This window comes from Globicephala melas, chromosome 8 (genome assembly GCF_963455315.2).
Source record: "Globicephala melas chromosome 8, mGloMel1.2, whole genome shotgun sequence".
NCBI classification, from domain to species: domain Eukaryota; kingdom Metazoa; phylum Chordata; class Mammalia; order Artiodactyla; family Delphinidae; genus Globicephala; species Globicephala melas.
The window spans coordinates 64134087-64157998 of NC_083321.1; the positions used below are offsets into that span (position 1 = coordinate 64134087).

Consider the following 23912-nt stretch of genomic DNA (forward strand, 5'->3'; position numbering starts at 1 on the left):
ACAGGCTCCGGACGCGCAGGCTCAGCGGCCATGGCTCACGGGCCCAGCCTCTCTGCGGCATGTGGGATCTTCCCGGACCGGGGCACGAACCCGTGTCCCCTGCATCGGCAGGCGGACTCCCAACCACTGCGCCACCAGGGAAGCCTGAAGCTGGATTTCTTAAATGCATTTGAACATGTATATTAATCCAGATTCTCAGTCGCAAGATTCAGAAGCTGATGCTGGCTAAACATGAAATCATTTATTCAAGGGATGTTGGGTAGCTTGCAGAATTACTCAGTAGGCTACAGAAACAGTAGTCTAGAGAAACTGGATCGAGCCTAAGCTTCCAGAAACTCAGATCCTACGTAGAACAGGCGTGATAAGGACACTGCTGCCAGCTACCACTGAGCACTAGGTCCTGTGATCTGCAAAGCTCCAAGGAATTCAACTTGAATGCATCTGTTCCTGGGGCCAGCAGTGATCCTGTTTCTGTGTCAAGCATAGGACTCAGCAAACTCCACTATCTCCCAAGGATGGAGGTCTTTTCTGCCACCGACCTCCCCAGAAAAAAATGGGTTCTGCATTGCACCCTCTTCCTCTAGTTGCTCACTTCTGAATCAGTATGATCTGTGCAATCTAGGTCATATGCCTGTGCCCTAGCTGCAAATAAAGCAGAGGAAGAAAGTTTTATGGACTCTTCCTGGGGAGGGGAGCCTCGCATGACTAGAAGTTCCCCAAAGGTAGCAAATGTGTTTAACAGTTACTGGAAACCCAAAACACATGACAAATGTCCACTACACTGTGAAACACCTACTCCTCCGTCTAAAAACTATAACTTCTTACAGAGAACACTAGTGGGTATATTCCTTCCCTTAGCAGGACACACATCAACATCTTTCTTTTTAGCTCCAGGGAAGAGACTAAACTTCAATAGAGTTTAATGTTAGAAAGTGTCTTCTAGGGCACCCATTGGTCTTAGAACATTCTGAGATAGAGGGTGGGTCTAAAAGTCACTATAAATAGGGTAGAAACAGACAAGGAAATCTGCCTGGAGTAGGGCATGAGGTGGAGGCTGCATGACTAGAGGGCACTGCAGTTCTCTCTGTGATTGCTGTTCTCATCACCGCTTGGGTAGATCCTACTTGCCCCATTACTTCCCATCTACACTGGCATTTTCCTGGTGTCCTGTTTCTGAACACAACCACATGGGAACCCTACAGCATAAGAACAGGATGGAGCAGCCTGGGAAGGGCTGAGATATAGAAACAGACCCTTCCTCTGAGTGCATGTATTGTGTGCACCAGAGCCAGATACAGATGGGGACACCCGGACCGGCAGATGGGCTGTGGGGACAGGTGACAGAGATAATGTGGTATGTGTGTGTGGTGGGATCAGATGTAACACATCAGGGACCCCACGTACATTCTGTCACCTAATCTCACAACAACTCTAAAAGGTAGTTGGATGTGGCCATAAAGTGAATCCAAAGGAAGTAGTTGGTGGAGATTCAGGCAATGGGCACCAAGAGAGCACCAGGTAAATGGGTCAGAATGTCTCGGGGCCCCATCAGCCATTGAGATGGACCCGAAAGACAGGATTCTCAATCTTGGGAACGCAGCAACAAGAGCAGACCAGGGCCCTCATTCTAAATAGACAAATCTGCCAAAACATATTATAAAGACTGAGCTTGGGCACAGGAATGCATAAAAGAGCTATTATTAGAGTTAAATATGATGTGGACAGTGAGATAGACGTATCAGAGCTCCTGATCTATAGGCTGACCGTGTAACTTAAATTACAGACCAGAAATGGGGGGGTTATTAATAAGTATGCTAGGACCACAGGCATAAACAAGGAATGTTCCATAAAATGGGACATATGATCACCCCAGTTATATATTTCCTGGCCCTAGTGAATCCCCAGGCAGAATTCAACTAAACACGGCTAAGAAAAGGAAAGAATGCAAAGGTTGAAAACTAAAGAAAATCTGACTTAAGAGAGACTCTTTTTCTTTTCTTTCCTTTGGTTTTTAATTTGAAGAGATGATGTGAAAAATCAGAGATGCTAGCATACATTTATTTTTTATTTTTTCTCTCTTAATTCACAGCCAGAGGCTACCACGATTATTCCAGCAACAGCACAGGCAGGAAAATTCTTGTGGAAAGTTTCTTTAGAAGATTGAAGAGCAAGAGGGTGAATTTCCCTTGGCAGTGAGGTCAGCAGCAAGAAGGAGGCTGGTCTCAGTGACAAACTCCTTCAACACCCTGCTAGTTTCAGCTTCAGGTATGGCTGAGCTGATATATCCACAGGATTTCTCCAGGATGTGGCCATGAGGACAAAGCCAGACGTTGTGGACTTTGGCTCATTAGAAGTTTTGGAAACGTAAAAAAAAGGAAATCAGATGTTTATCACCAGACTGACTATGATGTCACTCCAGAGGACTTTCGTTGTTAGGAGATTCACTTTCTAAGAGAAAGATCTTATGGGAAATGTTCCCTGATCCCAAAGGTAACCAACAAATGAATTGGTAGCTGTCTCCGAATGCTGCCATCTTAGCTTCAGGCAGACGGTTTGATCTGGGCCTCTGTTTTGTACATGCTGAAATCCTATCCTCGGAAAGTAAGTAGAGCTTTATCAGAGATCTTTTTTCAAAAAAGACTTTTTGAACCATTTGACACACCAGCTTGTCAACGCTGCAGTATTGTTCCTGCGTGTCTAGGTGTCAACTTTGAATACTAACTTGGCACTGGGAAGCCATTTTCACTATTAAGACATTCAGAAGGACAATTTCAACAGCAGTATGTTTGGAGGAAAGAGAAATGTGGGTTCTACCTTTCACAATGAGGCCTTGTACCCTCTTGGTCATATTAGCAGTTCAGTGCCTTGTGAAATTCCCTCCACCCTCTCTCCATACAAAGCTTCTCTTCAAAGTTTACACTTGCAGGGATTTAGAGGATTAGAAATCCAGTATTTAAGTACACGGCGGGTCAGCCAGGCCTTAAGTTAATGAACATCATGCCCTTAAGCAGAGTTTGACACTGTAATTGTTGTGCAAGGAATGTCAGAGTGAGGTGAAAGAAAATGTCCAGAACGTCCTTTGTCCCACAAGCAATTTCAACCCTCCCCACAAATTTATAGGTGTCTTCCTTCCTTTTATTTTCCTGTTAGCACTTACTGGCTATCCATCCGCCCCCCCGCCCTCCCTCCCCCCCCAGATTTTACTTATGTTCTGTTGTTACTGTTATACATGAAGTCAGGATTCTGTCTGTTTTGTAAGTTTCTCTATTCCCAGTGCCTGGTACATAACAGGTGTTCCATAATGTTTGTCGAATGAATGAATGATGGAAGACTCCCCTCCACATATAAATATGAGTCATTCAATGGATGGACCTAGAGATTGTCATACCGAGTGACGTAAGTCAGACAGAGAAAGACAAATGTCATATAATATTGGTTATATGCGGAATCTAAAAAAAATGGTACAAATGAACCTATTACAAAGCAGAAACAGAATCACAGATGTAGAAAACAAACTTATGGTTACCAAGGGGGAAGGGAGGGGATAAATTGGGAGATTGGGATTGACATATACACACTATATATACTATTTATATACTATATATACTATTTATATACTATATATAAAATAGATAACTAATAAGAACCTACTATATAGCACAGAGAATTCTATTCAGTACTCAGTAATGACCTATATAGGAATAGAACCTAACAAAGAGTGGATATATGTATATGTATAACTGATTCACTTTGTGGTACAGCAGAAACTAATACAACATTGTAAATCAACTAAACTCCAAGAAAAATTAAAAAATAAAAAATAAATGAGTCATTCAATGTCGACTGCCCTCCAGATGTAAGATAACCAATTAAGAAAAGGAGTTCTCCAAAATTCTACTCTTTTACCCCTGTGCCTGGAGGCTTCAAAGTATGGGGCTAAGGAATAGGTGAATGGATGAATTCACCCACATTTTGGAATATTTTAAAAAGCCGGACTAACATCCAAGAATCAGTCTATTAAAAATATAATATTTCTTAAATTTCTATAACTTAATCATATCTGTGAATGTTGCTTGACCAGTCTCTCTTTACAACAATAAATGCTTCAAACAAACAAACCAGAAAGGTTCAACGAGAGCCAAGAAGTAGAAAATGACAGATACTGTGGCCTGAACCAAAGGGGAAAAAATCCTAAAAAAACAGGGGAAACAAAGGATTTTAAAAGGAAAGAAGGGGAAAAACATACAAGCACACTGGGGCCTCAAGAAGGAAAACAAGGAACGGAGAAGTAAAAATTTCTAAACATAAGGCCAATTTAGAGACAGCACTGAGAGAAGGCAGGCACTGAGACTCTCCATGAAACAGCTGAAACGAAGGAACATCCCAACCATGACAAAATAAAGAGGCACCACCACCTTTTCCTCCTTCTCCATCACCTCCCACCCCAAGTGGCTGCTTACTCCTGCTGGTGTTTACACTTTAGTGATATTCTCATATCAGGTTTTTCTTTGTAATCTCTAAAGCCATTACCTTAATTCAAGGCTTTGTCATTTTCCCGTAAGAATACAATAACTACCATGTGGCTCTGTCTCCAGGTTTAATTGCCTCCAATCTACCTTTCCATAGTCCCCAGGGCAAATCTGACCATTCTACCCTCTGTAAAACCAGTCAGAGGCTCCTCCCCAGCCTATTTGAATGATGTATATTCAAGCTATATTTTCCAACCATTCTCTGGTGATGCGCACAAATATTCACAAGTCCTAAGGGTGAATTTCCATAAGTGCAGAGACAATGCCTACCTTATTCACAGCTGAATCCCAGACAACTAGCGCAGTGCCTGTGCTCCACAAGTATTCAATACGTGTGTTCCACAAATAAATAAAAATGGAAAAATCGTGATATAAAGCTATGCAGAATGCAATCTTAATAATGTAAAATGTGCATATATATTTATATGTGCAAGAAAATCTCAGAAAAATGTAGTAAACCATTTACTTTTAATTCATGCTTTTTAAAAAAGTTTTCAAAATATAGGATGATACTATTTTTCTCTCTGATACTGAGATACAAAAATATAAACAGAGACAAAAGGGAGTAGAGCAAAAATTGTGCCTCCGACACGTCAGATAACAGCATGGGGCCTAATGGGAAGCGTAAAACCCCTCACCATGCCGCACGGGATTCTGCATCTTCCAGCCCTGACGCTGCCCCACTTCCTGCTACTCCTCTGCCACCCGGGAGAGTGAACAGTACCAAGCCACACTACGCTCTTCACGTTGGTATTTGCCATTTACTCTCTCACCCCACTCTTCCAGTATTGCCAGCGTGCTAGTTCTGTGTTCTCGCCATCTTTTCATTTCTAGGGCCAAGCCCAATCCCCAGCAGACAGAAGAACGTAAGTGCTGCTGGGGTAAACTAATTCGTACTTGAATGAAGCAGTGACACTGAATGTGAGGCCCATTTCTTTCACTGACTCTAGAACCACACTCACCTAACAGGGTTGCCGTGAGGACTAAATGAGAAAATGCACAAGAAGCATGCCTGACACAAAATAAGCCCTCAGTAAAGGAACGCGGTTATTAAACATTATCGGTGTGATCACGCCCAAGTTGCTTTGCTGCCTTAGCCACAGTCATCTTAAATGGTGGATCATAGCTCCACTCATCCCCTTGAAATGAGAAAGCGCTGAAAGCAGTTTGGGAACTATAAATCGCTAAACGAACACACACTATTAACATGATGATCATGACGATAATTATATGCCATTTTCTCTGTGAATCTTGCCTACAGTAAGTTTATCCTTTAAGGTCACATTACCTTTGCTGATGTTTCAAACCATCCTACGAAACCATGCTCCTTGCAGAACTGGTCCATCTTGAGGCCATTGTTCATGAGCACATCTTTCCCCTGGTCACATTTGTTGGCCAACAAAACCACTGACACTGGTTTGCCATTAGGGAGGCTTAACTTGGAGTCCAAATCATTTTTCCACTTTGTCACTGCTTCAAATGTAGCTGGTCTGGTGACATCGAAGACAATAAATGCACCCATAGCTTCTCGGTAATAGACCCTCGTCATGTTTCCAAATCTTTCTTGACCTATCACCAAAAAGAAATAGAAATCAAAAACACATTACAGTTGTAAACTGAATCATACATGGGAACCTAATAAGACCTCATATGAGCAGACCACTCAGTAAAGTGCTTCATTGCTTATCTCTAAAGAATGCACTCAATATGAAGTCAGGCAGCTCTGTTGATCTTTGAGTCCTGAGGGGATTCATTCACTTAATAAGTATTTATTGAAATGTCTGTGTACCATGTAACAGTCCAGAACTCTGCTAATACAGTATCCCACTAGCCACATGTGGTTACTTCAGTTTAAATTAATTAAAAATAAATAAAATTTAAAATTCAGTTCCTCAGTCACACTAGCTAGCTACATTTCAAGTGTTCAATAACCACAGGTGGTTAGTGCCTACAGTATTAGACACCCCAAGAGAGAACGTTTCCATTATCATAGAATGTTCTATTGGACAACATTGTTCTAAATACTTGGGATACAATGATTAAAACATGAAAATCCCTACCATGATGGAGCTTACATTTTAGTGGGACGATAGATTAGTATGTTACAAAGGTATCCACAGTCAATGTTAATCAAGGATAACAGTAATAGCTGGCATTTATTGTATGTTCACTAACCATCAGTGATGTGATTCCCATAAATAATCATTAAGGTACAATTATTAGGCCCATTTTAAAGTGACAAAATTGAGACCAATATGGCTAAGTAACTTGTTCAATTTATACAGATGGTAAGCTTAAGAAGTTACAATTCAAATCTGAGCTTTTTGAATCCAGAGCCCATAGTCATTTACCAACATTGAATACTCTTAACCACTGAGCCATAGTCTTATAATACTATCTCTCCCCCAAGTGCATATAGCAGGAGTGTCCCATTCAACTCAACTGAACAGATAACAGATATTTACGCATCAATGCCAGTCTCTGAGCTACATGCTAGGATTACAACAGTGAACTTGAGGGCCTATACCCTTAACTAGTCTACAGTCTATGGGATAAGGAAAGCACTCTGACATAGAAATAAACAAACAAAGAAATAAATAAATGGATTAGTCTTAGACCAATCAACTAGAATCAGTTTTGCTCTGATTCTTAATTTTCTAAATGAATATTGGCAAATTTTAAACACACTAAGTTTAGCTTTCCTCATCTGCAAAATAGCAGTAATAATATGCACCTCCCACGGTTGTTATGTGGATGAACTAAATTAACACATGGGAAACATCCAGCACAGTCCCTTACAACTCGTTGGTACTTGAGTTTTCCCTCCCTTTCTTCAGCATGTTAAAAATTATGAAAGACAATATGACAAAGGTAGTGAAATCAGAGTTCTAGACCAGAGTTTATGAAAGAAAATTACAGGAATTTGAGCTGGTCAACCAAAATGAACAAAATCCTATTGCTTATAAGTCTATCCACTAATAGTTGCTGAAGACAGGAGCTGTTGAAGACTGGGTTTATATTTTCTGAACCCAAAACTCCCGAACGGCATGACCAAAGTTTTTTAATTCTGATTTGGGAATTTCTTTGTGTTCAGAGTCTTATGAAGTTTTAGAAATTAAAACAAAGTTAAGTATGTATTGAATAAGTCAACTTATCTTAAAAAATAAAATGCTGAAACTGGCATGTATCTAAGAACATATAGGTCAACAAACCTTTAAGAACACTTTACACTTAAGTTTGCGTTCAAGGTTTTGTGACAGTGAGTTTTAATTCAAGTTATCAAATTCTTTTGTAGGTCATGTTCACACTGGCATTAGCATTGTGGATTGTAAGAGAAACTGATCTGTAAGCACTTAATGAAAATGCATGAAGGTCAAGGCTTCCTATCCTAGTGTGTGAGCCTGTGTGCTCAAGCATGTATCACTTGAAAGAAGAACACTTTGTCAGGGCCAGCTCATGTCCATCCGAAAATATTTCTTACATGGGTTATACTAGCATTTAAAAAAATTTCCCCCAGTCATCTAGTCAATGAAAGAAAGTGGTATCATACTCCTCATATGACACAAAACCCACAGATGAACTTTCATTTTTTCCAATGAGTTCTTAATTTCATTGTTTTCCTTATTTTTTTTTTTAGTTCCTTATGCATACAGTGATTTCCTTTGATACTGATCAGGGTGTCCATGACATTTCAGGAAGATAGGGGAAAAAGGCCCTCTGTTATCATTCAGAACTCTGAAGGCCTCTAGGCTTTTTAAGGATGTCTTATGATCCCTTTCAGGGAACTAATCAGATGAAGGGCAAAGTCATGGGTTATTCAATAATCTGCTTGTCCAGGGGTTTTCATAGTAGAGTAAGGCAGCCCTCAAGAAGAAAGATTTTACATTTCAAATATACGGCAAAAGGTCATTTTTAAGACTATGCAAAAAAGCACACTATAGGCTTATACCTTCATAGGGATTGTGTGCGTGTGTTTGAGTTTGTGAGGGTATGTGTGTCAGATCAGAAACAGGAAGAAAAAAGTTTGTTTCTAGAAAGAAAAGACCTTTGTATATTGAGGTCACTGGGCCAGGAGACTTGGAAAGTTTGTATTTTTGGCATTCCAGCAAGAGGTCACATTCAGCCCAGGGCCTTTCCAGCACTCATTTTATCCTGCCTTTGTCAGCTGACAGCGCTGTCTGCTGTTTCTTAAGAAAAGAATGACAACCATGTGACTCTTCGTGAGTGCCTACATATGGACAAAGTACAGACCTGATGAAACTATCATAGGTGATTTACGTTAAAAAAAAAAAAAAGACTGTAGTTCAAAAAAATGCCATTTGAGTTAAATCACTGATTCGACACACATTTACTGAATAATACGATCCAGGTTCTGTGCTTTGTGCTGCAGATACAGAATTTTTGTCCTTGAGGAACTTCTAAACTAAGAAGTGTTATACTGGATGCATGGACCAAAAATGATCCAGGTCACCATGTAAGTCCCCATTTCTTGTAGTCTCTAAGCACACACTCCATAGCCCTGTAGATGCGGCTCATGATTCAGTTCTCAGCCTCAAGGGATATTAAACGACAGAGCAATCAATTGCCTCACAAACGTTAGTACAAAGCTTGTGGTAATAATTTGGATAACCTCCCACAGGAGGCACTAAATTGATGGGTCAGAAGACAGGGCATCTTCATTTTAATCCCTCGTTACCAGTGCAGTCTTAGACAACTGTATTTCTCTCCCTGAGACTCAGTTTTCTCATCTGTAAAATGAAGTTATGCTGGCCGATCCCTACAGCCCCTTTCTGTTTTCATGCCTTCTACCCCTATGATACCACCATTAAATCAACATCTGGTCCTCTGTTCCAACTGCATGAAGTGGCCCATTTGGTGTCATGGACTCAGCTAAAAACATACACCAGCAACATAGCCATAGCGTGTATTTAATATTTTTCACTTGATAATTAGTACTATCCGGATGCTCTCTGCGGGCATAACCAAGCAGTGTACCTTCTAGACAACATAAAAACAACAAGAGGGTTTTCTATTAACCAGCTAACTCTGTGACCTCAGATCAGCCACTTCACCATTCTGAGCCTCCGTTTGCTCATTGGCAAAAATAAGGAACTGGAATGGATACGTAAACTAAATTCATTATTACCTCTGACAACCCCTTTTGATCAACCTCCCCAGTATGCAGGCATACAGCTCTCTACCTCCCATTCCTCCTGTGTTCCCCACACTGGTTCACAGCATCACCATCCACAATGCCACCCAGAGTGGTACCTTCAAGTCATCTTCCAACTCCTTCCTCATCCCCATATCCAAAGGGTCTCCAACATCCTATCAACACTTCCATTTCAAAGGGGGCTCTTGACTTTGCCCCCTCCTCTCCAGCAGCACTGCCACTGATCCACTTGAGGCCCTCATTGCTCCTCATTTGGACCACTGAAAGCTCCTAATTGGGGCTCTCAGCATCTCAATTTTTGTCACTCCCTCTTTCCCTTAAAATAAATGTAAATATAACACAGGTTTTTAGACAGTTGCCATTCAGGCAGCATAAAAAATCACCTGCTGGGTATATATAAAGGAAATGAAATCACTGCCTTGAAGAGATATCTGCACACCTATGTTCTTTGCAGCATTAGTGACAATAGCCAAGACATAGAAACAACGTAAATGTCCATCGACAGATGAATGCGTAAAGAAAATGTGCTGTGGTCGTCTCTCAGTATCCACAGGGGATTGGTTCCAGGACCCACTAAAGATACAAAACTCTTAGGGTGCTCAAGTCCCTGATAAAATGACCTAGTACACCCACCCTCTGTATCTGCAGATGTGGAATCTGCAGATACGGAGGACCAACTATATACATGTACAACAGAATGTTATTCAGTCATAAAAAAAGAAGGAAATCCTGCCTTTTGCAACAACACGGGCAAATGTTATGAGAGCATTATGTTGAGGAAATAAGTCAGAGGAAGAAAAATACTGTACAATCTCACTTATGTGAGGAATCTAAAAATGCCATAAACAGTCAAAATTCATTAAAACAGAGAGTAGAACAGTGGTTGCCAGAGGCTAGGGGATGGGAGAAATGGGGAGATGTTGGTCAAAGGGTATAAACTTCCAGCTGTAAGATGAATAAATTCTGGGGATCTGATGTACAGCATGGTGACTATAGTCAACAATACTGTATTACATAATAGAAAGTTGCTGAAAGACTAAGTCTTATATGTTCTTACAAAACACACATACAAAAAGGTAATTAGGTGACGTGATAAAGATGTTAACTAACCTCACTGTGGTAATGGTTTCACAATATAGCAAGTCATCATGTTGTACACCTTAAACTTACACAAAGTTATATGTCAATTATATCTCAATAGAGCTAGGGGGGAAAAGAAATCATCTGAGCTATTTACAGACCACCCATTCCCAGGGCATCCTCCTCAGAGATTCTTATTGTACTGGTTTTGTGTGGGACGCAGGAAACTGTTTTTTAAAGCCCTCCCTAGGTGAAGTCTTATCAGAATCCACTTTCAAAATATAAATATTATATAAATATAATATATATATTGTATATATAATATATTATATGTAATATAATATATAAATATTACCATGATGCTCTGCCCTTTCAGCCCTTCAATGACTCCTACATTACACTTCTATGAAGACTACACAGTTGGAGCCTTTGGCCCAACCACCCTTTCAAACTCCTCTCCTGTCCCTTCCTTCAGAGTGTTCCACAGGCAAGCCGCACTGGACTACTTGTCCTTCCTGAAACACATCCTGCATTACTCCCTGGCTTTTCTTGCCTTTTTGCAGCTCTGTTCCCAAAGCCTGAATTGCCTCCCCATCTCCCCTCTCCCCTTCAATCAAATCCTATGCAGCCTATCATTGTGCCCTGAAACCTCACACATCCTGCCAGCTGGAACCATGGCTCCCTTCTTCACGACCCCATAGCATTTCCTTTATCCTATTCCATTCACTCTTATCATGCTGTGTCTTCATGCTTCTCTCTCCACCTTGGCATTGGAAAAACCTGGAAAACAGGTTGGTCACATTTTAAGGTTGTATATCCGCGGCCTGTTTCTCCACGTTTTGGATATGGTATAGCTCACGACACTACAGTAGAAATAAACTGAAATTAAGATTCCTCCTTCCTCTAAAATACAGCGTTGTCTTGTATTCATGAGCCAATGCCGCATACTGATGCACTTTATATTCTGCTCTTGTTTTCAGCAAATAATCAATAGATGTTCACTGATGGAGAAAATTAACATTATTCTAACAAGGTTATGTGCATATCTGTTGCAACGAGTTTCAGACTGGAATGTTATGTTTTTGTAATCATTCTCATCCTCTTAAGAAATAATCTCTTGGAATCAGTTTACTGTATTCTAAACATATATTTTTGGGGTCATGGCACAATCAGTAGAGCTGGAAGTACCACCAAGGCATGCTCTTTATTTCTAGACAGTAATGGTCTGAAAAGCAGGAAAATAAAACCAAAAGTAAATATGAGTTTTGAACAAGGATCTGAAGGAAAAAAAAACTATCCAATTGCTATGATGATCAAATGGCCACTGAACTTATAGTGGCGTAAGCTGGTTTTGAAGGCTCAGGGAAACCCACCAGACTAGGATCAGAGTCAGGCCGACAACCTGGTAAGAAAAGTTTTCTCCATTTTTTAAGAGCCCATCTGACCCTCTGGCAGTAGTTCTGAAACTTTTTCATCTTCTCTCCTCACTTCTTTGCTCCACCAAACCAGCGACAGAAAAGTGTCAATCGATCACCATTTTTCCAAGTCATCTAGGCTTCTATTCTAGAATTAACCTTGTGTAATCTTCCCCTACAAAACTGCCAACCTCTCTCCCTAGCCAGACCAAGTTTCTGCAGCCCCCTGACAAACACTGCCCTGTGTGCCCCGTAAGTGTTCAGTAAGACCTCTTTGCTGACTGAAGAAATAACCCCTAATTCTTTACTCCCTCCCAATGATTACTGGCAGGCTTAACAAGTCTTTAAGAGTCATCCTCTGCCATGTCACTAGCAATCATCACTTTCTTTCCACTCCCAGTGAAATCACTTTAAGTTTGTCTCATCTCACCTCATTTCTTTCATTCATCTAACACAATATTTTGAACTCCAATTAATTTCCAGACACTAGAAACATGCAACTAGAAAAAATCAGCAACTAAGAAAAAACAAAAATCGTTGCCCTCATGAAGCTTACATTCTAGTAAAAACAGATCAACAGTAAACAAAAAAGTAAGATACGTATAACATTACATTATCTGGTAAAAAGTACTACGGAGAAAAATAAAGCAGCAAAGGAGAAACAGGTATGCTGGAGGCGAGGGTACAGTTAAGTAGGATGGATGGATGGCTCACTAAGAAGGTTATCATTTGAGTAAAGACTAAAAAGAGGTAAAGGAACAAGTCATATGGATGTTTAGGAGAAGAGGGCTTTAGATAGAGGGAATGGCAAGTACAGAGATGCAGAGGCACAGACGTGTCTGGCCAGCATGTGGAGAACAGCAAGGAGACTGTTGGCTGGAGAGGGCAGAGCAAGGGGAGGAGTAGCCTGTGATGAGGCAGGCAGATCACAGGATCCAGACTGTAGACGGTTTCAGGCTATTATACTGATGCTGCCTTTTATTCTGGATGAAAGAAGAAAGCACGGAACGATTGTGAGCAGATGAGAAACATGAACTGACAGAAGCAAGTGGATAACTGTGGCTGCTGCATTGAGGAATGACTTAGTCAAGGTCGGAAGTAGGGAAACCATAATCCAGGCAAGAGATAATGATGTGGACCAAAGTGGTAGTGGTGAGGATGGTCCAGATTGGTGGTTTTCCAGATATATTTGGAGATAGAGAAGATAGGTGGGCTATAAATTATGAGATGATTCAAGCATGACCCACAAGCTTTTGACCTGAATTTTTGAAAATATGGAGTTGCCATTAGCTGAGATGGAGTAGGCTTTTGGAGACACAGGTTTTGTGGAAGTAGACTGGGACTTTGACATGTTAGGTTTGAGATGTCTGTTACATAGATACGTCGAATAGGCAGCTGGATAGAGGGGTCTGAAGTTCCAGGGCGGGGGGTCAGGACTGGAGATTTACTTTGTATTTTAATTTCTGTACACCTCTGCCAGATTCACCACCCAAAGCCCTCTTTTCACCCTATCATTTGCCTACTTAAACTCACTACTGCCTAAAACAGATGCCAAAATTTGGAGGTTAGGCGGCGAACATGTTATGGGACCCACACAAGATTTAAAGCAATTTGAGCTATTTCCCAACAGTTATAAATTGGAAAATAAATACAAATATTGGAATGTCTTAAAAACTCAGAATATTCAGAAATCCAGGGTCTGCATTATATGAATAATGTTGTCAAGTTCATTTGCGCTGATCAGTACCAAACACTCAGTGTTAAAGAAAAAAAGCCGGCTGAGATACTATTCCTTTGACATTGCTAGATACCACAAAAAACTGCTCTAAATTTAAATGTATGTATCTATATCCATTTTATTAAAATAATTCTAACAAAATATTTAGAATTCAATGAAATGTATATAGTTTTATTTTAAAATAAATCATTGCTATTGATCCATTTTTCTTACGCTAAGTCTCTTATAGATGGTTACGTAGGATCCCATGATTGTTTCTTCGCATCAAAATACTCTTTAACACACTTGGCCTCACTCTTAATACATCCCTCTAGCTGGATGTGACGTTTTATGGAAAAACAAAATGGGAGCCAGGATTGAGGGGAAGTTTTGTGCCCATTTCCTAGGGAAACAGGGAGCAGTAGCTTGCGTGGTCCAGAGTGAGAACAGAGTTTTTCAGAGAGGACCTCGAAAGATAAACAAATGTTGGCCCGGTAGAGAAAAGAGTTCATTTATTTTACCCTCTGGGCTCCTATGGGATTTTTAAGGTTGCACACCTCGATCTACAAGTTAAAGGCTAATCCTCAGACCGAGGTCAGCGTCCTGCCCCAAACTATGCCTTGGTAGCCTCTGCTAAATTCTGCCTCTTGCTTTCATTCACACTCATTCCACGGCACTCCTATCCTCACTGGAACACACCCTACCTCTGATTCTCTGCCTAACTAAATCCTACCTATACTTCAAGGTTGTACCAAACCCCACCTTCTTGTAGCGTTTTCTGACTACTTGGCCCCGGGCTCAATTCTTTCCTCCCCTATACTCACACAGCGCTGACTGAATGTATCACTTGCTCGCCCATTCAGTCAGGCCCTGCCTCATACTGCTTTTTATGTGCTGCAAACCTCCGCAGACCATGTCCCCGGTTACGCTGTAGACTCCTTGAGCCCACTGTTGAATTCCTCCAAAACTGTCCCCTATCTCTCCCTAGCACATGCACTCTGAGAGCCTCTCTGTCGGTGCTCACAATGGTCTTGCGAAATAAAATGGAACTGGTAATACAAGTACTCTTTACATAATAAAGTAGCAATTAATATTGATTTCTTATTTGTGAAAGGGAGCCCCAGCAGAGAGAGGAGTGGAATGAATAAAGCAAGATCTCTAATCCAACTCATTTACTTTCCATGCGTACTAAACTCCTGCTCATTCTTAAAATCCACTCTGAAAAATATCTGTCCCCGGTTCAGAAGCGCCTCTCCACAATTTCTTTAGTTCCCCTATAAACAGTGGCTCTCATTTCATCTTACTACTGGTTGTCACGTCTCATAGGCAAGTCTTGTCTCTACTTAACAAGAAGGTAAAGCCAGATGCAGTGTATTGAGTTTAGCTAGATTGTGCAAGAGAACAGGATGGCATAAAAAGTAACGATTGGTTTCTTAGGGTCCATAAGCAATAGCATTATAGACAGCAAGGGTGGCTGGGTTACAGTGATCTATTTTTAAATTAAACTTTGAAAATATTCTCATTAAATTCTAAATTTAAATTTAAAGCTGTGTGTGTGTGTGTGTGTGTGTGTGCATGTGTGCGTGTGTGTGTGAAAATGAGTATCCCAGTACCTCAGGAGATTTTTTTTCAGAATTATTTTTGACTGGGGTCTGACACTACTCAGTTTAAATGAAATAACTCACTTGGATAGAGAAGAAACAAGATCATATAGTAATGCAGTTTGCAATATTGGATGGAGGAAGGGAATGAAACCATGTCACAGAAGAGAGGTTGGCAAGAATCAAGATAGGAGAAGGATCAGCATCTCATGTTTTTAATTAAACCAATTACAACCTAAACAAACAGCTAGCAAACAACCTAAAAATACGTCCACTGAATTACAAGCTCAAATGTATTAAATAAAAAGCTATCTTTGAATTACTTACCATTTGAGACATCACCTCTAAGTAACCTTTAAAGATACTTTTATAAATAACTCAAAAGGGACCCTGGACTCTAAGGGTTTCACTCTTAAAGAATTTCCTGATTCCTTCACAGGTAAAATTCCCCAAATGTGTGCCCAGGTGCTTTGGGGGTGCCTCAGTGAACTCACAGGGTTGCAACAAGATAATTTTAAATTTTAAGGCAAGCACAGTGGTGCTCAAGATCAATTAGACACCTCAGGAACTACTAGCTAGAGGCAGTTCACAATTTTAACATTAGGTTGTACTACATTCCCTTTGATGTGATCATATCTTTTTGAAGCTGGGGTTTTTGCAGTTGGTGGGATAAAAAGCAAGAGTCATGTGAAAAGCAATGAGAAACAGGAAATGAGGGTGGTGGTGTCTACTCTGACTCAAAGTTTTGAGATACTATTCTATGGCCCAAAGCAATGCATATGCCAATAATAAATATAGTTATTAAAAGTGAAATAAAAATCATTTTCTTTTAATTTATGTCTTCCATTTTTTCCAAAGGCCTATTAATTATTAAACTATAATACTTATTAAATTGTTCGGTGCTAACTATTTAACAAACAGAGCTTTTAGGTATTTCTATTGTCTTAGAGGTACCATGAAAAAATTACTTTGACGCCAAAGGTTCTGTGAACTGTGGAAGTTTGAGAACCTCTCCCAAGCCTAGCCTGGAGGATTGTTTTCTTTAAGTTTAAAACACACACACACACACACACACACACACACACCTCTACCACCATACAAGACTTAATTTTTATTCCAATAACATCAAGCATCATAGCCATTCTTATCTTTAATTCTCAAACAAGAGACTGTGTCCCTTAGGCACTGTGGTTTTCCTGTCTCAAGTAGTATGTTAGTATGGTTCTTATTAAGCCAAACCAACGACATAGTCTAAGCAATGACGTGTGCAAAGAACTCAGCTCATCCAACTCTTAGCCCTGTCCAAAGTAGAAAGGCTAAAAATAATAATAAATATTCCTTTAAAATAAATAATGTACATCTTCAAAATGCAACTTAATCCATGATATGTGAAAACAATTGCATTGTTATATTACACGATAGGAAATAGTAGAGTGGAGCGGTTACAAAATAGAATTTGTAACTAGACAAATCTCAGTGCATATCCTAGCATCATCTCTTACCTTCGGTGTGACTTTTGAAAAATTTTGAGTGTTTATCTGTTTTCTAGCCTGTATAAGCATAGCTCTCTCCTCTTTATGATAGGGTTAGTAACAGTACCTACAGATCAGTTCCTTGTGAGCAGTAAATAAAATGACACATAAAAATGCACGGCACCATGCCTAACACCCAATAAATGGGGAAAACAGTCCTCCCAACAAGTAATTTAAATCAATTTGTTTTCAACTTCACCCTACAAATTAGATTGAAATGTGTTTGAATCCCTCACACTGTAGATAATTTCTTGGTCTCCAATAGGCTGAGGAGTTCACAAGAAGCTAAGTTTTCCATTGTTCTTCCTGAGAGAGCAGATTGTATGTAAGGCTGATGAGGAAGAAACGTTAAATCATGTGTCAGGATAACACAGACTACAAAAAATAGCGACTTGGGGCAAAGAGTAATAATTCCGATTTCTCCCAGACATTTGAAATGATTGACTATCCTCTTCCTGAACTCTCTTCCCTTTGCATCCAAAACCTGCTTTTGCTTCGTTCTCCTCCTCCATAGTACTTTCTCCTTTTCTACTTCTTTGCTAACTCCACAGTCATTTCATTAAATTATGTAACAAGTAATTGTGTCAAGCTCTGCTAAAAATCGGAAAGGATATCTGGAGAAGTACAACATAACTCTAATGAATTGCTAAAGGGAGACGTGCCAGAAGGGAGTAGAGTCGTGTCGGATTCAAGGGAGGAAGAGGTTACCACTGGAAGGAGAGAATTCAGGAAATCTTCGTAGAGGAGTTGCCCTTTCAGGTGGGTCTTAAACATCAAGTAGGTTTGGATACGTTGAAATAAATGGAAGGGCATGTGAACTAGCAAGAAGGGCAGGAGCAAAGGCACAGAAGCAACAAACACGGGGTGTGAGTAAGGAAGAGCAAGGAGTCCAAATGGCCACATTGGAAGCCTCATAAGGGAGCACTGGGGGAAATTATATTAGGCATGTCATTTGAAGCCAAACTGTGGGTGACTTTGGTTCACCCCAATTCCATACCACCATCCTCTCTTCTTTTTTTTTTGCGGTATGTGGGCCTCTCACTGTTGTGGCCTCTCCCTTTGCGGAGCACAGGCTCCGGATGCGCAGGCTCAGCGGCCATGGCTCACGGGCCCAGCCGCTCCGCGGCATGCGGGATCTTCCCGGACCGGGGCACGAACCCGTGTCCCCTGCATTGGCAGGCGGACTCTCAACCACTGCGCCACCAGGGAAACCCCATCCTCTCTTCTTTATGGCATGAACTCCCATAGCTGGATGAATGCTGAGTTCATTTTTTTTGTGCCCCAGTACTTGAGACAACAGCAAGACATCTGGTGTTAAAAAGAAGTTTTTAATTCTTCAAATCCCATCATTAATAAACCAGAGAAGCCTGTATTCTGGTTCTAGTTCTACCACTAACTAGCTCTCTGAGCCTGAGAAACTAATACGAACCCCCTTTCAGAGCATAGCTTCCTCATCTGTAAAATGAAGGATTTGGTTTGATGAACTCTCAAGGTTTTAACTCTGTGAAAATTACCTATATTGCTTCATCTAATCTATCCAAAAACATAAATAAAAACAGTTTTGTCATTTGACCTCCAAATGAATGACATTTTCCTCCGAATTATGAAGATTTTGTTAAATGAAGAAGCACAGTTTTTAAGAATGGTCTTTAAGGTCACTCTCCAGTTTTTATGGTGAAAAATAAAATGAATGCCAACTTAAGAAAAGTGATCACCATATTTATCAATTCTAAAATGTATGCATTTTTCATATGTCAATGTTCATAAAATTACAAAGTCTTTCAAGCATGAAAAAACTTGTATTTTGTTCATAAACAAAAAGTTTCTTTTGTTTATTAAAGAAATTTTTAGAGTAATGATGAAATAGTTGACTGAAAATTTTTAGTGAACAAATACTCATTAAGCACCCACTAGTACCAAGTACTAGGGTTACAGCTAGAAGGAAAAAGCATTCCAATGCAGTAGTAGAGGACTTCTAATCTGAAGTAAGCATGGTATATTATGAGAGGAGATAAACAGTATCTCCCTCAGTCACAGGGACTCAGAAGAGACCTCCTGAAGGAGATGAGATGGGTAAGCGACAGAGGACCCATAGAAGCTATCTAAGTAAAGAAGAGGGAAAGTATAGTTAGCCAGAGGCAATTGTACGAGCCACAGTATAAAGGGAAAGGTGGTTGAACTGAAGGCATTATACGATATCCAGAATGGTCAAGAATCATACATATGAGAGATGAGACTGGAATGGGTGACAGAGGCAGGATCATGAAAGGCCATGAATTTCATGCTGAAATGTTTAGTCTTTCATTCCGAAAGTGATGAGGGTCCACTGAAGGTTGCCAAATTGGAGAACACCTAACTAGAGAATGATGCCATGCTAAGAAGCCTCACCTCTGTAGATGACAAGCTGATGGGTGGGAAAGCCTGAGGAAGGGATGGGCATCAGGATGATGCTACAGTAGTTCAGATAAGTTGAGAAGAAGACATGGCTACTGAAAGGAGGGATAAGATAGAGTTATTTGTCAAGGTAGAAAAGACAGGATTTGATTAATATGTGAGAATGGAAAACTAAAGGGAGTGGGGAATGGTGAAATTTAAAACCTGAGTTAGGGCTTCCCTGGTGGCGCAGTGGTTGAGAGTCCACCTGCTGATGCAGGGGACGCAGGTTCGTGCCCCGGTCCGGGAAGATCCCACATGCCGCGGAGCGGCTGGGCCCGTGAGCCATGGCTGCTGAGCCTGCGCGTCCGGAGCCTGTGCTCCGCAACGGGAGAGGCCACAACAGTGAGAGGCCCGCGTACCAAAAAAAAAAAAAAAAAAAAACTGAGTTATTTTCAATGAATAGTTTAAGATAACATAACTTCTCAACGAAGCTCTTGAACAGCTGAAAAAAAATAGTGGAACTCAATAATTTGGAACCCCAGGCTAGAGTCTCAGACTTGACTTTGCCAAGTTGATGGCGACTACTCTAGTACACCCACCTAGAAGGTGAGGCTCTTTCCTTGATAGAATAAACCCGAATTCCACCCCAGGAGCCACCATAGCCATCTGGGAATATCCCTCCCAGAATCAAAGGAGTAAAATAATAAAAAGGGTTCTCAATGGTTTGAAAGCAGGGCTTCCCAAAGCGAATTCTCAGAAGAGGGAGCAATCGGGCTCTAAACCTACCACAAGACAACTCTCTTCAAAATGCTTTCGGGTGAGCAATGACTCTAAGGTCCAACCCCACTGGCTATTTAACACCAAACCACTTTTACTGAGCAACTATAATGTGCCAGGCACCATGTTCTACTTACCTTTGGCCCAGTTTCCTCACCTATAAAACTGGAAATAATATGACCCATTTGGCAGGATCACTGTGCTGTTTAAACTGCAAAGTTTACTTTGATAAATTGATTAATGTAAGGAACTATCACTCTTAACCATTGGCTTAGCAAATACATCCTCTCCTAATTTGACTGCCGGTCCCTCTCACCACCTCCCTCCTTACATTGTAATCTCCGGCAGTGCCGGACGACCCACAGCCCTCACCACGTCCCCTCACCTCCACACCATGGCTATGGCAGATGCCACGTTTTGACCTTCTTTAGCACCTGACATTTCTCCTTCAGGGCACTTATTAAAACAGTCAATAATTATCTCCATGATTATCTTTAAATATCTTTATGCTCCACCAGAATATCAGATTCCATACCAATGTCCATTTCATTCCCCCCTGAAACCCGATGCTTATCAAGTGAATGAATAAATTTTCCCAGGCAAGATCTTACAACTCTCAAACCTGAGGTTTTAAAATGACTTTCAGACAACCCTAAGAAGGGGAGAAAATATTTGCAAACGAACCAACTGACAAAGGATTAATCTCCAAACTACACAAGCAGCTCATGCAGTTCAATATCAAAAAAACAAACAACCCAATCCAAAAATGGGCAGAAGACCTAAATAAACATTTCTCCAAAGAAGATATTACAGATTGCCAACAAACACATGAAAGAATGCTCAACATCACTAATCATTAGAGAAATGCAAATCAAAACTACAATGAAGTATCACCTCACACCAGTCAGAATGGCCATCATCAAAAAATCTAGAAACAATAAATGCTGGAGAGGGTGTGGAGAAAAGGGAACCCTCTTGCACTGTTGGTGGGAATGCAAATGGATACAGCCACTTTGGAAAACAGTATGGAGGTTCCTTAAAAAACTAAAAATAGAATTACCATATGACCCAGCAATCCCACTACTGGGCATATACCCTGAGAAAAGCATAATTCAAAAGAGTCATGTACCACAGTGTTCATTGCAGCACTATTTACAATAGCCAGGACATGGAAGCAACCTAAGTGTCCATCAACAGATGAATGGATAAAGAAGATGTGGCACATATATACAACGGAATATTACTCAGCCATAAAATAAACGAAACTGAGTTATTTATAGTGAGGTGGATGGACTTAGAGTCTGTCATACAGAGTGAAGTAAGTCAGAAAGAGAAAAACAAATACCGTATGCTAACACATATATATGGAATCTAAAAAAAAAGGTTCTGAAGAACCTAGGGCCAGGACAGGAATAAAGACGCAAGACATAGAGAATGGACTTGAGGACACGGGGAGGGGGAAGGGTAAGCTGGGACAAAGTGAGAGAGTGGCATGGACATATATACACTACCAAATGTAAAATAGATAGCTAGTGGGAAGCAGCTGCATCTCACAGGGAGGTCAGTTCGGTGCTTTGTGGCCACCTAGAGGGGTGGGATAGGGAGGGTGGGAGGGAGACACAAGAGGGAGGGGATATAGGGATATATGTATACATATAGCTGATTCACTTTGTTATACAGCAGAAACTAGCATACCATTGTAAAGCAATTATACTCCAATAAAGATGTTATAAAAATTAAAAAATTAAGATAAATTAAAAATAAAAAGACTTTTAAATGAAATGCAGTAAAATAGAACAAAATATTTAAGTACCATTTTGACCCTCAGTGAGAGCACCTGTGTTCTGACAAAGCCAGAATGAAACAGATCCTGGGTTTCCTTTTGACCTGGGTGGGCCTCAAGGGCTCCACTTACTCCTTCTTTCTAGGAGCCCATGAACTCCTCCCTCTATAGCTCTACAACTTAGAATCTGTCTTCCTTCTAGTCACCATCCCTCCAATCACCTCATCCCAACCACTTTAATTCTTTCCACCATGATGTTTATAATCTATTGGCAATGGGGAACCACCAAAGTGATGTTCTGGGAAGGTAAACTTGACCTTAGCACACATAAGAACTGTTGGAGGAAGAGACTAGAACTAGCCAGGTGGCTATGACAGCAAGACAGGTACATAATAATAGTGCTGTCCCTGGTCTAAGGCCGTGACAGGAGAGGCATAATCACTAACTGACATGGAGATTGATAGCATGTGTGGCTCAAACGAGAAGGAGAAAAGATGGCAGAGGTTTCAAGTCTTAGTGACTGGGTAAAAAGTAGTATAGTTCACATAAACTAGGAAGACCAGTATGTGGAGAGATATGTCTAGTTGAGGTTTACAAATAGCATCATTTACTACTTTCATTAAAAGGGGTGATGGGGGCTTCCCTGGTGGCGCAGTGGTTGGGAGTCCGCCTGCCGATGCAGGGGACACGGGTTCGTGCCCTGGTCTGGGAAGATCCCACATGCCGTGGAGCGGCTGGGCCCGTGAGCCATGGCCGCTAAGCCTGCGCGTCCGGAGCCTGTGGTCCACAACGGGAGAGGCCACAACAGTGAGAGGACCGCGTACCGCAAAAATAAAACAAAAAGGGGGTGATGGTGTGATGGTAGATATTCTCTGCTCGCATTCCTTTGTTGTTGTATTGTTGTTTTGTTTTGCACTTTGCATTTTTGCTACATTGAGCATATATTACTTTATTAAGAGAAAAACAACCATCTTGTTTTTTTATGCAACTTGGCTATGACATATTGATCTTGCAATATATAGGAGATATCATAAAGAGAATGTCCAGCAGGAAGACGAAATTGTAGGCCTGAAGCTTGTGAGAAGGCAAGGTTATAGGCACAGTTTTGTAGTCATAAGCATAGAGTTTAAAGCCTCGGGAATGCATGAGCTCCCCAGGAGAAGGAGACAGAATTAAAAAGGGCCAGAGGATGAACTTCTGTCTCACGTCGTGTGGCCCTGAAGTCCCTCACGGGGAGTAACTGGTGCTAGGTAAGAACACAGGAAATATCACACTAGCTAGAGGCTTTGTTCAGCCTGCTCAGAGAATGGATGGATGCGGTGTGGACAGGACCCCGTCTGCATCTCCAGAGTATTTTGGAGTTACCTATATCAGTACACTTCACTCACCGTTACAATGATTTGCTTCTGTGCTGTCGTGCCCACTAAACCGTGAACTTTTTGAGGTCAGGAATCAAGTCTCGTTCAGTTCTTTAGCCTTCTCTGTTTTCCCTCACCTCGCACAGTGCCTAACACATACCAGGCTTTTAATATACACATCTGCTCAAGAAACCAACCACACACACAGGAGGTGTTCCCTGCACTCCCTCCTTCTCTCAAATGACTTAGCGTTCCTTGGTCAGGCTGCTATGTGCCCTCTTGTCTAGAGGAACTAGTCCTCTAAAGCCTAGATGAGGGGACTTGTCCCACAGGCCTAATGCCCATGTGTCTGTGACACATGGAGATTCTAATGACCTCCCTGCAAGAAGCCCTGAGGTGTGTTGCCCACCCATCATTCACCTCACTCTGAAAGTTCACTGTTTTGTTCAGTGTACATACTATTTACTTGTAAGCACATAGCATGTTAATCCACACGGTATTTAGAAAATCTATAATTAGCCAGGCTAGAAACAAGGCAATAAAGTGCCCACCAGAAAGTGGCCCAGACTTG

At 41.0% G+C, this 23912-nt stretch overlaps 1 protein-coding gene across 1 annotated transcript in view; it reads right to left on the minus strand.

Moving 5' to 3' along the window:
* RAB38 (RAB38, member RAS oncogene family) overlaps window positions 1–23912 on the minus strand; it is a 70154-nt gene that overhangs the window by 40747 nt on the left and 5495 nt on the right. Inside the window, exon 2 of the mRNA XM_030835859.2 lies at window positions 5818–6098. Within this exon, the coding sequence (XP_030691719.1) occupies window positions 5818–6098 (281 nt within the window). The remainder of the gene's footprint in view (window positions 1–5817; window positions 6099–23912) is intronic.